General features: G+C 39.1%; 1 protein-coding gene across 6 annotated transcripts in view; it reads right to left on the bottom strand.

Moving 5' to 3' along the window:
- The window catches only part of KATNAL1 (katanin catalytic subunit A1 like 1), a 165,620-nt gene that overhangs the window by 29,327 nt on the left and 118,463 nt on the right, over positions 1-17,830 (bottom strand). For 2 of the 6 annotated variants that reach the window (XR_008556563.1, XR_008556564.1), the window contains exons 10-11: positions 16,069-16,195; positions 13,664-13,887 (exon numbers count right to left, since the gene is read on the bottom strand). Coding sequence is in view for 4 of the 6 variants with exons in the window: in XM_054718732.1 (XP_054574707.1) it covers positions 13,689-13,887; positions 16,069-16,195 (326 nt within the window). In the remaining 2 variants the exon portion in view is untranslated. Of the gene's footprint in view, positions 1-7,960; positions 8,034-12,429; positions 12,508-13,615; positions 13,888-16,068; positions 16,196-17,830 lie in introns of those variants that run through there. The other 4 variants (XM_054718731.1, XM_054718730.1, XM_054718732.1 and 1 more) reach the window with 3 other exon arrangements.

Below are 17,830 nucleotides of genomic sequence, written 5' to 3'. Positions count from 1 at the left end.
GCCAGGATCTTAAGACTGAGGAGAAATGAAAACTCACAAGAGGATTCAACTAGTTCTACATCATTCAAGACTAGCACCTCCAGCTGAAACCGGTTTGGCTCAGTGGATAGAGCAGACTGAAAGGTCCCAGGTTCGATTCCCAAGGGCATGTACATTGGTTGCGGGCACAGTAGGGGGTGTGCAGGAGGCAGCTGGTCGATGTCTCTCTCTCATCGATGTTTTAGCTCTCTATCCCTCTCCCTTCCTCTCTGCAAAAAATCAATAAAATATATTTTTTTTAAAAAAGACTAGCACCTCCAGACTCAGCAGAACCAGGGACCAATCAGGGGCAGATTAAGAATTGGAGCGCAGGCACATGAAGTTCAGGGAGGTAGGTGGAGGGCAGGCTCTCAGTCCCTGGGCTGAGGCGTCATTTCCATTGTTTCCTCATTTTGTTGCCAAGAATGAGTCTCTTACTAAAAACTCTAATATGTGCAACTTAAACTTGAAACCATTTTCCAATGTGTTTAAAATCTTCCAAATGAAGAGGTTCAGTGAATTTTAAAACTATTCATATAAAATGCACCTTCCAATTAATCTGTAAGGACTGACTGGCATCAGGGAAGATGCAAATTTAACGAAGTTGAATAAAACCTTCTGTAGAATTAGTGGGAATGGTTAAAAATGAATTATAATTGCACCAATGATTTCTTTCTTCCACTTGGATCTACATACCTTTATGAAGTAACTTTTTCACCCACAATAGTCATTACAACTAAGCACTGAAATAAACTAAATCACAATACCTAGTTAGCCCAAGGTTTAAAGGCATAGTTAATCTCAATACAAATAGTATTCATAATTTTCTAGGGCATTTTACACCAATTAAATTTTTCAGTGTTTTCAAATTGCTAGTCTTCAAATTTTCTAATTTTGTGAATATTTTTTATAGATTATATACAAATAGTTCTATAAATTATTAATATTCTGTAAATTATCAATATGGTAACAGTGTAAAATTCACAAACATACTATTGATGGAAAGGCATCATTACAGACATTTGTGGAGCACTGTCCCAGGTTGCACACAACGACCAGCACAGTCCCACCCCATGAGTGAAGAGACATGAGGTCGAGAGCCATGATAGACTTTTAGACCAAGGGCTTTTGGGAGACAGACATTAAGAGCAGGCATTGACTTGATTTCTACAAATACTACTTTTTAAAAATTACCTTAATAATTTTGTGAGCATAATTTCTTTATAAAATAACTAGAAGCCCGGTGCACGAAATTTGTGCATGGTGGTGTGTGTGTGTGTGTGTGTGTGTGCTTGCGTGTGTGTGTGTGTGTGTGTGTGTGTCCCTCAGCCCAGCTTGCACCCTCTCCAACTCTCCAATCTGGGATATCCCTCTCACAATCCAGGACTGCTTGCTCCCCTGCCTCTGCCTGATTGCCCCTAACCGCTTCTGCCTGCCAGCCTGATCACCCCCTAACCATTCCCCAGCCAGCCTGATTGACACCTAACTGCTCCCCAGCCAGCCCAATTGCCCCTAACTGCCCTCCCCTGTCAGCCTGGTCACCCCTAACTGCCCTCCCCTGCCAGTCTGATCACCCTTAACTGTCCTCCCCTGCAGGCCTGGTCCTCCCCCAATTGCCCTCCCCTGCAGGCCTGGTCCCCACACAACTGCCCTCCCCTGCTGGCCTGGTCTCCCCCAACAGCCCTCCCCTGCAGGCCTGGTCTCTCCCAACTGCCCTAACCTGCTGGCCTGATCGCCCACAACTGCCCTTCCCTGCAGGCCTGGTCCACCCCAACTACCCTCCCCTGCAGGCCTGATTCCCCCCCAACTGTCCTCCCCTGAAGACCTGGTCCCCCCCAACTGCCCTAACCTATAGGCCTGGTCCCCCCAATTGTCCTCCCGTGCAGGTCTGGTCCTCCCCAACTGCCCTCCCCTGCAGGCCTGGTCTCCCCCAACTGCCCTAACCTGCAGGCCTGGTCCCCCCCCCAACTGCACTCCCCTGCAGGCCTGGTGTCCCCCAATTGTCCTCACCTGCAGGCCTGGCCCCCCCTAACTGCTCTCCCCTGCAGGCCTGCCCCCCCAACTGCTCTCCCCTGCAGGCCTGCCCCCCCAACTGTCCTCCCCTGCAGACCTGGTCTCCCCAAACTGCCCTCCTCTGCCAGCCTGGTCACCCCTAACTGCCCTCCCTGCTTGCCTGATCGCCCCCAACTGCCCTCCCCTTGGCCTGGTCCCCCCGCAACTGCCCTCCCCTGCTGATCTGGTCTCCCCCAACTGCCCTCCCTGCAGGCCTGGTCCCCCCAACTACCCTCCTCTGAAGGCCTGGTCTCCCCCAACTGCCCTCCCCTTCAGGCCTGGTCCCCCCCAACTGCCCTCCCCTGCTGGCCTGGTCTCCCCCAACTGCCTACAACTGCCCTCCCATGCAAACCATCTTGTGGCAGCCATCTTGTGTCCACATGGGGCATCCATCTTTGACCACATGGGAGCGGCCATCTTGTGCCTTGGAGTGATGGTCAATTTGCATGTTACTCTTTTATTAGATAGGAATCAGAACTAGATTAGCTTTTGAAATATGGGCTCTGCATTGTAAACTGAACTAAAACATTTCATCCACATTTATCTTTGGGGAAAAAAGTTCTGATTGGGAAAAAGGCTTTTAAAGGCTGGCAAAATTCATGAGAAGGGCTCCTAGGGCTTCTTGGAAACCGAATTGTTCTTAAAAAATAACTTGGACAAGTTAAGTGCAAATTAACCAGAAACATATTAAATTTTCCTTAAAATACACAAGGGTTGCCCTAGCCAGTTTGGCTCAGTAGATAGAGCATTGGTCTGCGGACTGAAGGGTCCCGGGTTCAATTCCAGTCAAGGGCACATGCCCGGGTTGCAGGCTCGATCCTGTGTGGAATATGCAGGAGGAGGCAGCTGATCAATGATTCTCTCTCATCACTGATGTTTCTATCTCTCTCTCCTGCTCTCTTCTTCTCTGAAATCAATAAAAAATATATATTTTAAAAAATACACAAGGGTTTAAAAATTAGGGAAAATATGCTTGATAAAATATGTTTGAAAAATGTTACTAAATATATTTCAAGATGTTTGAAAAATTGCTTAAGTTATTTTGCAAATCCCAAATGAAGCTTGATTCACCCATGTCTAATTTCATAATAATCACTTATACTATAGTTTAGGATTTATGTTATGGAATATAGGAGTCATCCCATGATTAGTTATTTGTTTAAAGAAGGTATTTAAAGATGTGCTAATTGAAGGCATTTTGACATTGTAAACTATACTCAGCTCAGGGGTAGTGCATCAAATACAGACATCGAACCGAGAGCCAAGAATAATACTGGGGCTGCTCTCCTAGTAATTGACGGTGACAATACACACAGCTCTGGACCTGTCACCAGTGCACAGAGACTGTAAGGAATCTTACTAATAAAAATAACTTAGAGCTTTATGTCACTTAAGTTGGTGGTGGAAACTCTCAGAATGATTGGCTTATTTCATAAAGCCTGCCATGGAATTAAGTAGGTGTGTATTTATACTCAAACACAGCAAATGGCAACAATATTCCCAACTTCATTTTAATCTCACAACACAAGAAACACTTTTCCCCTCTATCATTATAAGCATAAATACTGTAACCGGATATATCACAGTCATCTGCTAAAAGATTGCTCTGTGGGTGTGTTTTTTTAAAGCATTTCAGGAAAGGGAAGCTAAGGAGTGATTAATAACCTCCAAAAAATGAGTGACTGTAACATAATCATTTCAAAAATCGAGTACTTTTGCACTTAACATTATTGAAAGTAATGTTAGAATACAAAGGAATGGGCTCTGGAATGAAACTGACCTAGGTTCCATTCCTTCCACTTCTTAAGAATCAAATTACAAGAGTAAGTCACTCCATAAGTCTTAGTTTCCTCCTCTGCAAAAAGCAAACAATAATAAATACATCTTAGAGCTAACATATGGATTTAATAAAAGTCTCTAGCCCAAAGCAAACATTATAAATGTTAGTTCCAATCCTATTATGTCAATTTATTTATTTTTAATATTTATTTTTATTGATTTCAGAGAGGAATGGAGAGGGAGAGAGAGAGAGAAACATCAATGATGAGAGAGAATCATTGATTGGCTACCTCCTGCATGCAACCCTACTGGGGATGGAGCCCGCAACCCGGGCATGTGCTCTTAACTGGAATCGAACCTGGGACCCTTCAGTCCACAGGCCAATGCTCTATCCACTGAGCCAAACCAACTAGGGCCTATGATGTCAATTTATCTTATATTTCTTATTCTTAACTATCATCAACTTAGGTAAATAATCTGTTATCATGTTTCAGAGGCTTAAAGCTCCTTAACAAGCATTTTGCTGCCTGGCTCGCTTTCCTTACACCTTATCTGCAGCATTCTTCAAGATCAGAAATAGATGTAAGTCCTGTAGAATTTTTCTGTAAATCTAAAACTGCAGGGTTTCAATAAAAATCAATTAAAAATAGGTAAGCATATGAAAAGATGCTCAACATCAGATCATTAGAGAAGAGGAAATTAAAATGGCAATGAGATGCCACTGCACATCTAGCAGAATGGAAAGTCAGAACACCAATTCCCAGTTCAGAATGTGACCTTGAACATATGCCTTAAAATCTTCCTGGGTCCAATCCCTTCACCTATGAGATGAGGGGACTGAACCAAGTTATTTGTTCCCAATGTCAGGTCTCAATGTGCTGAATCTCTCAAAACCTACACGGAAGGTCCTGAGATGATCTTAGAAAGTTAAAATTAGGGAAGAGTTGACCATCACCCTTTTCTGATCATAAAGAGACCAGGAAGCAGGTACTGAACATGTGTGCTCCTTGATCCCCTTTCTCACCTGTCCTGGTACTGTGGGCATGATGGCTGTGAACAAGAGGCTACGAGATCCCAGGTGAATCCCCCAAGTCTGTCTGGGCCAGGTGCAGCTGATGCTGGCCAGGCAAAGCTCTTATTTCACAGTTTCCAAGTAAATACCTGGATTCTCTGGGCAAATACTCAACACTCAAGTATGCTCTGCCACAGGAGCCAGTGACCATGTCACAGTACTAGGAAGCACTGGCCATATGCTCTGGAGAAAGGAGAAAGGGCTAAAGGAAGAGTGGGAAGGCTCCAGCCACAAAAGTTTTCTTTTTTTTTTTTTTTTTGTCCCTAATTAATTTTGTTCCTAATTCTTTTCCTTTATACCTTTAAGAAATCAAGTCTTCATTAATGGTCAGGGCAAGAAAAAAAAAGGGGGGGTAGGACCATGAAATTGCTGCTAGGTCCCTTCCAGCAATAAATATTATACAACTACATGACAACATGTTTATGCATAAATCTCTACTTCATAGTTGGTCGACCTGGAACACTTCTGGAAACTAAAAATAAAGCTAACAAGGCCACAGACAGCCTAGAGAAATGATACAAAGCACTAATGCTCAAACAATAAACCACCCTACCACTTTTCATCCCCAAACTGTTGTACTCCTAATTCACCCGTAATTCTAACAACTATTTTCACAAAGTTCTCTGAAGACTGGGGGTAGGAAATGGGAAGAGAAATAAAGGTCAACAGCCTAGAAACAGAAGAGTAAAAATACTACAGAAGCGAACACCAAAACTCAGACCCTTCAGTGACAGACAGAAAAGCCCGCTGCCCTCCACTGGCTGCTGAGGGTGGCACATCATGGGGGTTACTCTGAATCAGAAAGAAATGGTTAAGTTCAAACTGTCTATTTTACAAAGTCAGGGGGAAAGTGTGCTACATTTTAGCAGGGTTTCAATAAAAATCAATTAAAAATAGGTAAGCATATGAAAAGATGCTCAACATCAGATCATTAGAGAACTGGAAATTAAAATGGCAATGAGATGCCACTGCACATCTAGCAGAATGGAAAGTCAGAACACCAATAGCACCAAATGCTGGGGAGGATGTGGAGCAACAGGAACTCTCACTCATTGCTGCTGCGAATGGAAATGGTGCAGCCTCTGGAAGACAGTGTGGCATTTTCTTACAGAATTTTACATACTCTAACCATACATCCAGCAACTGCACTCCTGGGTGTTTACTGAAATGAACAGGTCCACACAAAAACCTGCACATGAATGTAGCAGTTTTATTCCTGGTTGCTAAAAACTGAAGGCAACCAAGATAGCCTTCGGTAGGTGAACAAATAAACCAACTGGCACTCCCTTGTGATGGAATATTTTCCATGGTAAAAAAAGAAATGGACTATCAAGTTGCACAAAGTTGTGAAAGAACCTAAAATGCATATTGCTAAGTGAAAGAAGGCAACCTATAGAGGCAGTAAGTAAAGATCAGTGGTTGTCAGAGGTTAGGGGGAGGGAGGAAACGAACAGGGGAGCACAGAGGATTTTAGGGCAGTGAAACTGTCCTGTGCAATACTATAATGGTGGACACACAGCACTGTGCTTTGGTCAAAGCCCACTAAACTGTACAACTCAGAGTGAACCTTAATGTAAACTACAGAACTTTAGTAATAATCAGGTATCAATATCGATTCAACATGTGGTTCAAACGTACCACACCAAAGCAAGGTATTAGTAAAACGGGAAACTGGAGGGGTGGAGGGAGAAAATATTTGAGGACTCTACTCACTGTTGAATTTTTCTGTAAATCTAAAACTGCTAAAAAAAAAAAAAAATTCTGTGAATTTAAAAAAACAATTTGGGGGATTCACAAAATCAGACAGAGTCGTCCGGAAAATTCACCATATGGACATCCATTTTGCAATGGTTTTACACAAATAATACAAGTGTATTTATTAAATCAGAATAGTTGAAAAGGCACTCATCTTGCCTGCATTGACCTTAAAATTATTGGTATAATCTATGGCAAACACAAAATGTCAGATTTATAATATGTGATTTTATAAGAATTAAAATGTGGGGGAAGTCATTGCTTACTAGAGAGGGATTTATTACTCCCACCGGTGATAGTTAAGTGGGCCATTTGATTGTACATCAAATATGAACCACAAAGAAAACAACAACAAGCAACACTCCAAATATTTATTAACAAATTACAACCTGTGAACAAACACAACTAAGCTCACAAAACTAGCAAAGTAGCAGCACAACATGTAAGGAAAATCACATATAATAAATACAATTTAGTAACATCTTTTTCTTTAAATTAAGTTCAAAATACTGAGAGACAAACACTGAAACAAAAACCTCAGAAAAACAATTACAAATCATCATAACACGTAGTGAAGTGATCTCGCTGGACACTATCCATACCATGAACACTGAAGGCAACTCTGTTGCTGAATATGTGTGTCCATCCCCATGTGTGTTCATGAGGTACTTAGGTTCTTAGTATCAATATGAGTGAGGTTAGGTTCCCAGACTTTTAATGTTGCACGTTAGCTTGTACTTATGAAGTTATGAGAAACTAGGAGGATGTGTGATGAAGCTGGCCATAACAATAATTCAGACATTTCACAGAAGCTTATTTTGGAATATGTGGCTTTGCCAAAGAAAGAAAGACAAATATTTTAAATAAAGGTTTCAGGGTAAAAAAAAAAAAAAAAAAAGTTAATGGGAGAGGGCAAGAGGGATGAACTGAATTTAAATAATTTCGCTTCCTTCCCACCTAAAACCAAGTAAGCCTGTTTAAATGAGGTAAACTCTGGAAATAACATGTGCAAAGACTCAAGTTTTCCAAACGGTAATATTTAGTCATTTCAGACGTAAAACAAAAGTGCATTTTATGGTTTTGAACATAAAATCAAATGAGAACTCTTTTATTGGAGGAAAACTTCTATTAATTTCCTATATGTTGTGCCAAATTTCCAAATGAACAAAAACCTACACACTGCTGGTGACAAAACAGTATCCAAGTTATTTATATACATATGTAAAATAAGGTAAATCAATGAGAAAGGTAAAATAAAAATAATAAATTTTATGACATTACCTTAATATGTTTTGTTTTATTAGTGAGTCACCTGGAAATTTAGAAATGTTTACAGAATTGTCCAAAACCTAAAAACCTAATAAAAATTCAAAGAATTATTGTTAATTTGTGAATGTTTAAAAACATATCTGTTATATTAGGAATTTTATTTTTAAATATTTGTACAGTTTCCACTATTAAGAAATAATATTAAAAGCAAATGTCCCAACAATTAAATAAATATGAAAAACCTAATTAAAAGTATAAATAAGTAAATATAGTCATTATAACAGAGTTTTTAGCTTTTTCTGAAAAAATAATTAGTGGAGATGAGAATAAAACATTTGGAGTTGACTTTTATCTCCTAACACTCCCTCCAACTGTAATTCCTACTTCTTTTCTATTGTGACAGATTCTGAGATTTACATAAATATTATGTACATCACAAATTAAGTGGTATGCAAAAAATATTATACAATCAAAAAGTTAAGGAACAAAAGATACAAAAATATTAAAATAATTACTACTGTCTCCTCATACAAGTTAATGTAGCCATTTCTTGGAAAAGGCCAGCAAATATCCTTAATGCTTTATGCCTATCATAAGAGATATATCCTAAGGTGTTTATCATCAATAAGATCAAAGGGAGAGTGGAAATCTATTACACAAAAAAGACTTAATAATCAAGACAATACTGAAGGAGCCAGTGCCCGCACAGCAAGAAATACCGGCCTAAGTCCTTTACTGCCTCTCAAGTTAGGGTTGAGGGGAAATGAAACATAACCATGTCAACTGGTTCCTGTTTTATGACTCACTATGAATTCAACAGTGTACACAGAAACTTCCTAGGAAGAAATTCAAACAAGCTCAAGCTGCTCCAAACTTAAAGACTATCAATAATTTCATATTCAACAGTCAGGCTATATAAAGCAAAGTGGAAGAGTGACAATTACATTGTACATTTGGGCTGTATACACACATTTTTCCTGAGGTAATCTGTATGTTTGTTCATAGTAGATTCACCAGACACTTGCCTGCTCATTTTTTGAGTAATTAGTGATTTTAGCCTACTCTTCTTTTTTTTAATCCTCACCCAAAAATATGGTATTTTTTAAAAATTGATTTTAGAGATAGAGGAAGTGGGAAAGAGAGAGGGAGAAGGAAATAGAGAAAACATCAATGTGAGAAAGAAAAATCAATTGGTTGTCCCCCAAATGAGCCTTGACCAGGGATCGAACCCACAGCCTAGATATGTGCCTTGACCAGGAATCCAATCTGCAACATTTTTGGTGTACAGAACAAGGCTCCCACCAACTGAGCCACCCGGCCAGGCCCAGCCTATTTTTTTTACAGTCAAATATTGCAGCATAAAACTGCAATCTCAGGAGCTCAGAAAAAGCCCTTAATTATGCAGCTAGACCACACGTGTGTCCTCTACCAAGCTGTCCTGGTATTTCTAGAGATGGAGTCCACGCTCAGGTGGGTCTGGTTACTCTGCAATACCTATGATGCTACTGACCAGAAGATGAAGTCTGTGATGTCATTATCTATTATTTACTTGCATTACTAGAAGGTTTCAGTCTACATTAAAGAGCTACTTGCTTGGTGTATTTCATCAATATTAATTTCTTCAAAAAATGAAAAAAATATGACAGCAAATGTTTACATACAACACATAACATGTTTACATGTCTACCAGAGTTACATGTGTGCATGTTTACAATAAATATGTAGCTTAGGAAATGACAAAAATGATTAATAAATATAGCCAGGTCTATAAATTGTATTGTTCTAATAAATGGATATCAGTTCTAAGTTTAAAACAGATTTAAAGAGAGAAAAAAAGAAAATCTTTTACTTGTTATCTTTCCAAAGCACATCCAGACAACTGTACCTCTCCATTTATGATGTCAATTAGATTCATTAGTTGGAGCCAAAAACTACACTGTGTAGTTATGGGAAGTGCCCAATCCAATCTATGCTGCCTGGTCCAACAATGTAAGCACAGAGCCCCTAAGCAGGTTCTTGTACACAGTAAGCACCCAAAGCAAGTCTACTGAACACAACTACTATTTGATCAGTTGTCTGCAAGACAGAACTGCACAACTGAGTCCTAACAAGATTGTGTTGCAAAACCCAAAATACTTATGCTTTCAGATGAATTAGAGGAACCAAACCTTTCTAATTTGGTAACACAGCAAAACACAACAATGCTCTAATTCTGAGTAAGGCAACACTCTGTCTGGCAATAAAGATGGTGTACACACAATGTACTGCCAAGGCCAGATAGAACACCTGCAGGGTCTCATCAGGGTGGTTCAAGAGGTTGAAAATATACAGAGTATTCACCACGCACTGATGGAGCAAAATGAGAAACAAAGGAAATAATAGAGCACACCTGATTCACTTAACTTGGAAAAGGTAAGTTTCCAGGAAGTTTGAGTTTACAAACATTGCTTAACTAATAATTTTTTTTAATTACAATCACCATATCATTATCCATGAAGAATTTTAAAAAAAAATGAAATGCATGCCAAGACAAGTAACACAAAACCTAGAAAATGCTGCAACTAATCAACTAACGTATACAAACAAGTTCTAGCAATCAAAACACTAATGCTTTAATGATTGCCCGTAGGACATCAGGAAAAAAATGTTACTGGATGGCAATAGTTCGCAAGATTATATTAGTGGGATTATTTCTTTAATTAAAAACAAAAGAAACGTGTTAAATAACAGAACAAACTCCAGAAAAAGAACTAAACAAAATGGAGACTAGCAATCTACTCGATGCAGAGTTCAAAACACTGGTTCTAAGGATGCTCAATGAACTTAGGGGAAAAGTAGATAGATAAACTTAGTGAGAAATTCAATAGCATATAAAAGGACATAGAAACCACAATAAAGAACCAGTCAGAAATCAAGGATACACTAACTAAAATAAAGAATAATTTATAGGGATTCAACAGTAGAGTAGAGGATTCTGAGAATAAAATAAATAATTTGGAATATAAGGAAGCAAAAGAAAACATCCAATCAGAATAACAAAAAGAAAAAAGATTCCAAAAATATGTGGATAGTGTAAAGAGCCTTTAGGACAACTTCAAGCATACCAACATTCACATCATGGAGGTGCTAGAAGGAGAAGAGAGAAAGAAAGATTGAAAACCTATTAATGACAGAAAACTTTTCTAACCTGGTGAAGGAAATAGACTTATAAGTCCAGGAAGCACAGAGAGTTCCAAACAAGATGAATCCAAAGAGACCCACACCAAGACAACATCATAATTAAAATGTCAAAGTATAAAGACAAAGAGAGAAACTTAAAAGCAGCAAGAGAAAAACAGTTAGTTACCTACAAGGGAGCTCCCATAAGACTTTAAACTGATTTATCAACAGAAACATTTCAAGCCAAAAGGGAGTGGTAAGAAATATTCAAAGTGATAAAAAGCAAGGACCTACAACCAAGAACACTCTACCCAGCAAAGCTGTCAATTAGAATTGAAGGACATATAAAGAGCTTCCCTAGAAAAAGCTAAAGAAGTTCACCACCACCAAACCAGTATTACATGAAATTTTAAAGGGTTGGAAGGAGAAGGAGAAAGAGAAAAAGACCAGAAATTTGAACAATAAAATGGCAAGAAATACTTATCTTCAACAACCAAATCTAAAAAACAAAATAAACAAACAAGCAGAACAGAAACAGACTCATAGACACAGAAAATAAACTGATGGTCACCAAATGGGAAGGGGGTTAAGGGATAGGTGAAAAAGATGAAGGGATTAAGAAATACAGATTGGTAATTACAGAATAGTTATGTACAACATAGGGAATACAGTCAATAATATTCTAATTACTATGTATGGTGTCAGATGGGTACAAGATTTATCAGGATGATCACTTAGTAAGTCATATAATGTCTAATCACTGGGGTGTAGACATGAAACTAATATAATATTGCATGTCAACTATAATTGAAAAATAAGAATGGTTTAAAAATAAAAAATGGGCAGAAAAAATGAATAAAAGGAAACTTCCCTCATCTCAATTTTTAAGATGAATGAATTCAATTAAAATAAAATCATGATTTTAAAATCTTAGAACCTTAATAAATTTATTATTTTAACTCCTATAATCTATGCCTCAGAGGAAAGGGGGGTAACTTACAGCATTATATGAATACTGGAGTTCAGTGTCAGACTTATCTGAAAATTAAATAGTTCTTAGTAGGGAAAAAAATTCAAGATACTAAGGTTTTTTTTAAGTGTCAAATGAGTTATATTATTTTTAATTTTAAACCAGTAGGTGCTCTCCAAAATTGAGAATTCACGATATTAACAAATACAAATTTTAAAAGCTTGATCATCAAAGCATAGATTGCCCAATCAAAACAGGATAAATGCAATTTTAAACAATTGTAATTTTAATTTTTAACACCAGGAAACTCACTCTACTGGTGATTAGATATATGTCATCTACTTTTTCTGGCCTCCTGTCTAATTCCTGCTAAGCTGAATGAGCATGACAGGTTTCCATCTTAATCTTCTTACCATGTGTACAAGTTCTTAACCTTGACAAAGAATAATTTCAAAATTTTCAAATGAACATCATTATGTATGAAGTTATTTTATTAAGCTGCCTGGAAAACTATAGATTTTGTTTTGTTTGTTATGCATTAGCTCAAGATAGTGGTCTTGTTCAGAATACAAAAGTCAAATTCAACAAAAATCAAACAGTGTTGGAGCTGAAAAAAATAATGGGGTTACTTGTTTGACCGCATTGAAAGAAAGGTGAAAACTGTAAGGTCTAGAATGAATAAGTACATCGTATCATAATATTCTCCCCATCCTTTCAATATGAAATATGAGAAGTACCAGCAAAAAATACTAAAGACCAGAGAAACAACCTGGTAAAATGGCTCAAAAACCACAAAGCAGTAGGATATTCTTGCCCAGAGCTCAACAAATGACTCAATAGCTAATAGAAAAAAATGGTGGGGGCAGGAAGGATAAAAGTTCAAACCATATGATAGACTCCAACAGAAGTACCTGAATTCTAGAGGTTTAACTAGCAAATTCATTATTTAATCCAAAACTATCATTCTTAACAACAAATAATGAATCTGATACAAACTCAGTTTTAATGTTAAAAGTCAACATATGTAGGTCCTTCATGTTTAAAGAAAAGAATAGAAAAACACACACAAAAAAACAAAAGACAACTGCCCAGCTAGTGTGGCTCAATGGTTGAGTATCGACCCACAAACCAATAGGTCACAGTTCTATTCCCGGTCAGGGCACATGCCCAGGTTGTGGGCTTGATCCCCAGTAGGGGGTGTGCAGGTGGCAGCCAATCAATAATGTTTTTCTCTCATCAATGTTTGTGTCTCTCTATCCCTCTCCCTTTCTCTCTAAAAATTGATAAAAACGTATTTTTTTAAAAAGACAACAAATTCAAGTGAGAAATAGAGGTCCTTCTAAATCTTTTGTAAACAAGTTTCCACAATAGCACACTGATTCCTTTCCTCTGCCACCCTGACACCCTGTTTTACGGGTGCAATATTAATGCATCAGGCTCTTTATATAAGCTTTTCTCATTTTTCAACTACATTTATACTCTGTGGTTTTAGGTTATTTGCCTTTAAGGGAAAATCTCTCCAATGAAAAATTCCAAACCTATTCTTTTTAAATGAAGAAATTTCTTCACATTTTATAAACAAAAAATACCAGAAATGGAAGAGCCGACAGGAATTCAAGCAGATCCAAATTCAACCATCCATTTTTCATACTTCTCCAAGTCTGCAGCAGAGACAGACTTGGCAATTTTTTTAAGAGCCAACTCAAAGTCTCCTTTGGTAACAGGCATCTGAAGCTCCTCCTTAGAAAGTGCACGGATCTCTTCTGGACTTAAGCCATTGATGCGCCGTCTCATTGCCATTAAGGATGCATCCCTAAAAATGTATCAAAGTCAGTGAATATTTATTGTTGCAAATGCTACAAACAATTTCAGTTGTAACAAAGTTAAGGGAAAACATTCAAAAGATCATGTCATATGATTTTATGATGCTGTGTAGAATTTTCTACCTCAGAGACATCCTGAGAGTTCAGGAAAGGTTAAAACAGAATGGAAACGACTTAAACATAAAATATATTGTTAATGAACCCTGAAAGTCCATACTGGACTCAGATAATCTATACTAATAAAAGGGTAATATGCAAATTGGTCAGAATGCCCTCACAGTAACAACCAAACAGCAGGCTGTGTGGGGCAACAAAGCCGGCAGGGGGGTTAGTGAGGGACGACCAAATGACAGAACAGCAGGCTGCATGGGGCTATGAGGCCGGCAGGGGAGTTAGTGAGGGATGACCAAACGACCAAACAGCAGGCTGCATGGGTGACCAGGCTGGTAGGAGGGGCAGTGAGGGGCGACCAGGCTGGCAGAGGGGGGCAGTGATGGAAAAGCAGGCTGGCAGGGGGGAAGTTGGCAGCAACCAGGCCAGCAGGGTGGGACAGTGAGGGGTGATCAGGCCAGTAGGGGGGGCAGTTGCAGGCAACCAGGCAGGTGGGGGGGCATGAGGGGCAACCAGGCCAGTGTGGGGGGGGGCAGTTGGGGGCAACCAGGCTGGCAGGGGGTCAGTTGGGGGCAAGCAGGCCAACAGTGGGGGCAGTGAGGGGTGACCAGGCTGGCAGGAAGGGGAAGTTAGGGGTGACCAAGCTGGCAGGGGGCCTCAGTTAGGGGTGACCAGGCTGGCAGGGGGGGCAGTAAGGGGCTACCAGGCTGGGGGGGCAGTTAGGGGCAACCAGGCTGGTAGGGGTGGGGATGTTGGGGGCAACCAGGCTGGCAAGGGGGGCAGTTGGGGGCAACCAAGCCAGCAGGGGGGGAAGTTAGGGGTGATCAGGCCAGCAGGCAGAGGTGGTTTAGGGGTGAGCAGGCTGGCAGGGGGGCAGTAAGGGGCAATCAGGCAGGCAGGCAGGTAAGCAGTTAGGAGCCAGTGGTCCCAGATTGTGAGAGGGATGTCCAACTGCTGGTTTAGGCCTGATCCCTGGGATCAAGCCTAAACCGGCAGTCAGACATCTCCTGAGGGGTCCCGGATTGGAGAGGGTGCAGGCTGGGCTGAGGGGACCCCCCCCCCCCCGCCACCCCATGCACGAATTTCGTGTACCAGGCCTCTAGTGTTAGTATAATTCAAATCTATACCAGTTTGTTTACAATCTAATTAAAGGAGGTAAAGCCAGGATCCTCTCTCTAGAACATGAATTTTTTTGCATATAGTGGATGTGGAATTCCCTACACGGAGAATTTGTAGGCAACTAAAAGAATAACAAATCTAACTTCTCCAGATCCTATTTTCAGTTCCACTCTGAAGACTTGTAAATCACTATGAAGGTTTAGAAAAAATGGACAATTAGTGCTCATGAGAAAGCTATTAGGATGCCAAGCCAACCAAACTTCAGATTCTTATATACTTTACTACAGTGATAATAGAAACTATTGTGAATTCACTATGTGCCACTAAACTTAGATGCACACAGGAAAAATACTGGTAGAAAAAGTCAGAAACATAGATGTTGTGGTTTTAAAGAAAGGCCACTGAAGTCAAATTAAGTACCATTAGGAAAATAAGAAAAGAACAAAAATCCTCTTCATTGAGTGAGGTAGATTACCTAAAAATTATAATATCACTAAATTGATAGGAAAATTTTAATACATATGTATCTTTCACAGCTTAAACTGGTCAACTTTATTCCTCTGCACATGTTAAAAGAATGCCAACCAAAACTAAGGGTGGTGATTTTACACGTTAATGCAATTAGGCTCCCATTTAGGGCTAAATGAACCTTAGGTTGTGGAAGTCATAATTAGGTCATCAAAGTCATTATAAAGTTAGACACAACAATTTCTTAAAAATCACAGGATAGAAAAGATGACCATATTGTTATGTAATTATTCATCTAACAATGAACAATGAAATTATGTAGAGAAAAAAAAAAACAAGAAAAATTGGGAGATCATTTCAAGGAAATGGGTGGCTGCTTTCATGTCAAGGACTAATAACTACACTATTTTGAGACCAGTCCTCCTGCCAAATATATAACTTATTTCTAAGGTCACCGATCATTTAAAAAATACCTGCAAACATTAGTTATATCAGCACCAGAATAGCCCTCTATCTTCTCTGCTATATCTTCCAGTTGAATATCAGGATCCAATTCAACCTCACGAAGATTGATCTTTAGAAGCTCGGTTCTTCCTTTTGCTGTTAGAAGATTTTTTGTTATTGTTAGATGTTTTTCTATGTCGTTTTAATGAGAAATCACATATTAATGTTCAGGAGAAGAAACAGAGTCAGTAACTGTGAGTCTACTAGTATTATCAATTCATTGCATGACTCCTGGAATTTAACTTCCTATGTGCTTGGTTAAAATAACTAAAATTTGAAAAAAATGACACCTGCTATGAGAACAATGGGTCTGATATCCTTTTATGTAAAATAAAAACATTAGTATTCAAGCACCAGAAATGCTTTCAGTAAAAAACAAAAAACAAAACATTTGGCCTAAGTTTTATGAAACTAGACTGCATGGAGTATAACTTCTATAAATTACTTCGCTCACCTCTTTAGTATGATATAGGAAAAGAGTTCTGCAACTCTAGTCAATAGTTTTGTAAAAATCCAATTTTATTTTTCTGGAACGCAACAATTAGCACAAAATTATTATTAATGTATGTTTCACTTGGAGAGCCAACCCACAGACATTTACTATGCCAGTATGATTAAAATGTCTAAACTCAAACAAATCAATTTAAACAATATTTTAAAAATCAATCATGCTTACGGTTTTATCATCTGTTTTAGTAGCAACTCTGCTTAATACAGCACAGTAGGATAATGCATAAATAGTTGGATCTAACTCTTTATTATTTCCTGACATATAAAAATGAAATTTAATTTTCCCCAACTTCTATTTTGAAAAATTTTAAATCTACAAGTAAAATACTCAATGAACACCTACTTACCTTTCATCTAGATTCACCAATTGTCAACACACTGCCATTATCATTCCCTTCTCTTCTCCTCCCCACCCATTTTAGAATTGAGAGCTAGCTGTAGGCATCACAACACTTCATCTTAAATTCTTCACTACTTATCTCCTAAGAACAGAGTTATCTCTGCAATTATCACACTTACCAGGAAATTTTTTTTAACCCTCACCCAAGAATATGTTTAGAAAGAAGAACGAGAAAGGGAGGGAGAAACGAAAGGAGAAAAAGATATAAACATCAATTAATTGCCTCCTGTACATGCCCCAACCAGGGATGGAACCCACAACCTAAGTAAAAGCCCTGACCAGGAATAAAACCTGCCACCTTTTGGTGTACATGATGACACTCCAACCAAATGAGCCACCTGGCCAGGATAACTGAGTATTTTAATCTATGTTTCTGTTATCTGTGTAATAGTTTACACACACACACACACACACACATACACACACATACACACACACACACACACACACACACGTGCACACACAGAGCAAAGCAAAGCAAAGAGCCACTACAGTGGAAAAAGAAGCAAACAGATATTATCTGGGATAGCCAAAAAAAAAAAGGATGTGACTAGAAAACCTTTATTTCTAGAATTCCTTAACCTTGGGAGCTCCCAATCCTTGGCCAACCCTAGCCAGTAAGCCCACCTTGCAGTTCACCAGGGTACACTGCAAGTGGTGTAGGGCCAAAGAACTCCTCCACTCAGGTGGTCAGCAGGGGTGTGGGAAGAAAGAGGGAAGGCGAGGAAGCTCCTGGGTCCCCTACTTCAGAATATGGCTGTGCTCCTGATGGCCCCATAAGGAACTCTGAATTTAACAGAGAAACTCATTTCACAGTGCCC

This window comes from Eptesicus fuscus, chromosome 7, assembly GCF_027574615.1.
Source record: "Eptesicus fuscus isolate TK198812 chromosome 7, DD_ASM_mEF_20220401, whole genome shotgun sequence".
Taxonomy (NCBI): Eukaryota; Metazoa; Chordata; class Mammalia; order Chiroptera; family Vespertilionidae; genus Eptesicus; species Eptesicus fuscus.
Note: the sequence above shows the minus strand (reverse complement) of the source record. Positions and strands in the feature narration are given on the sequence as shown.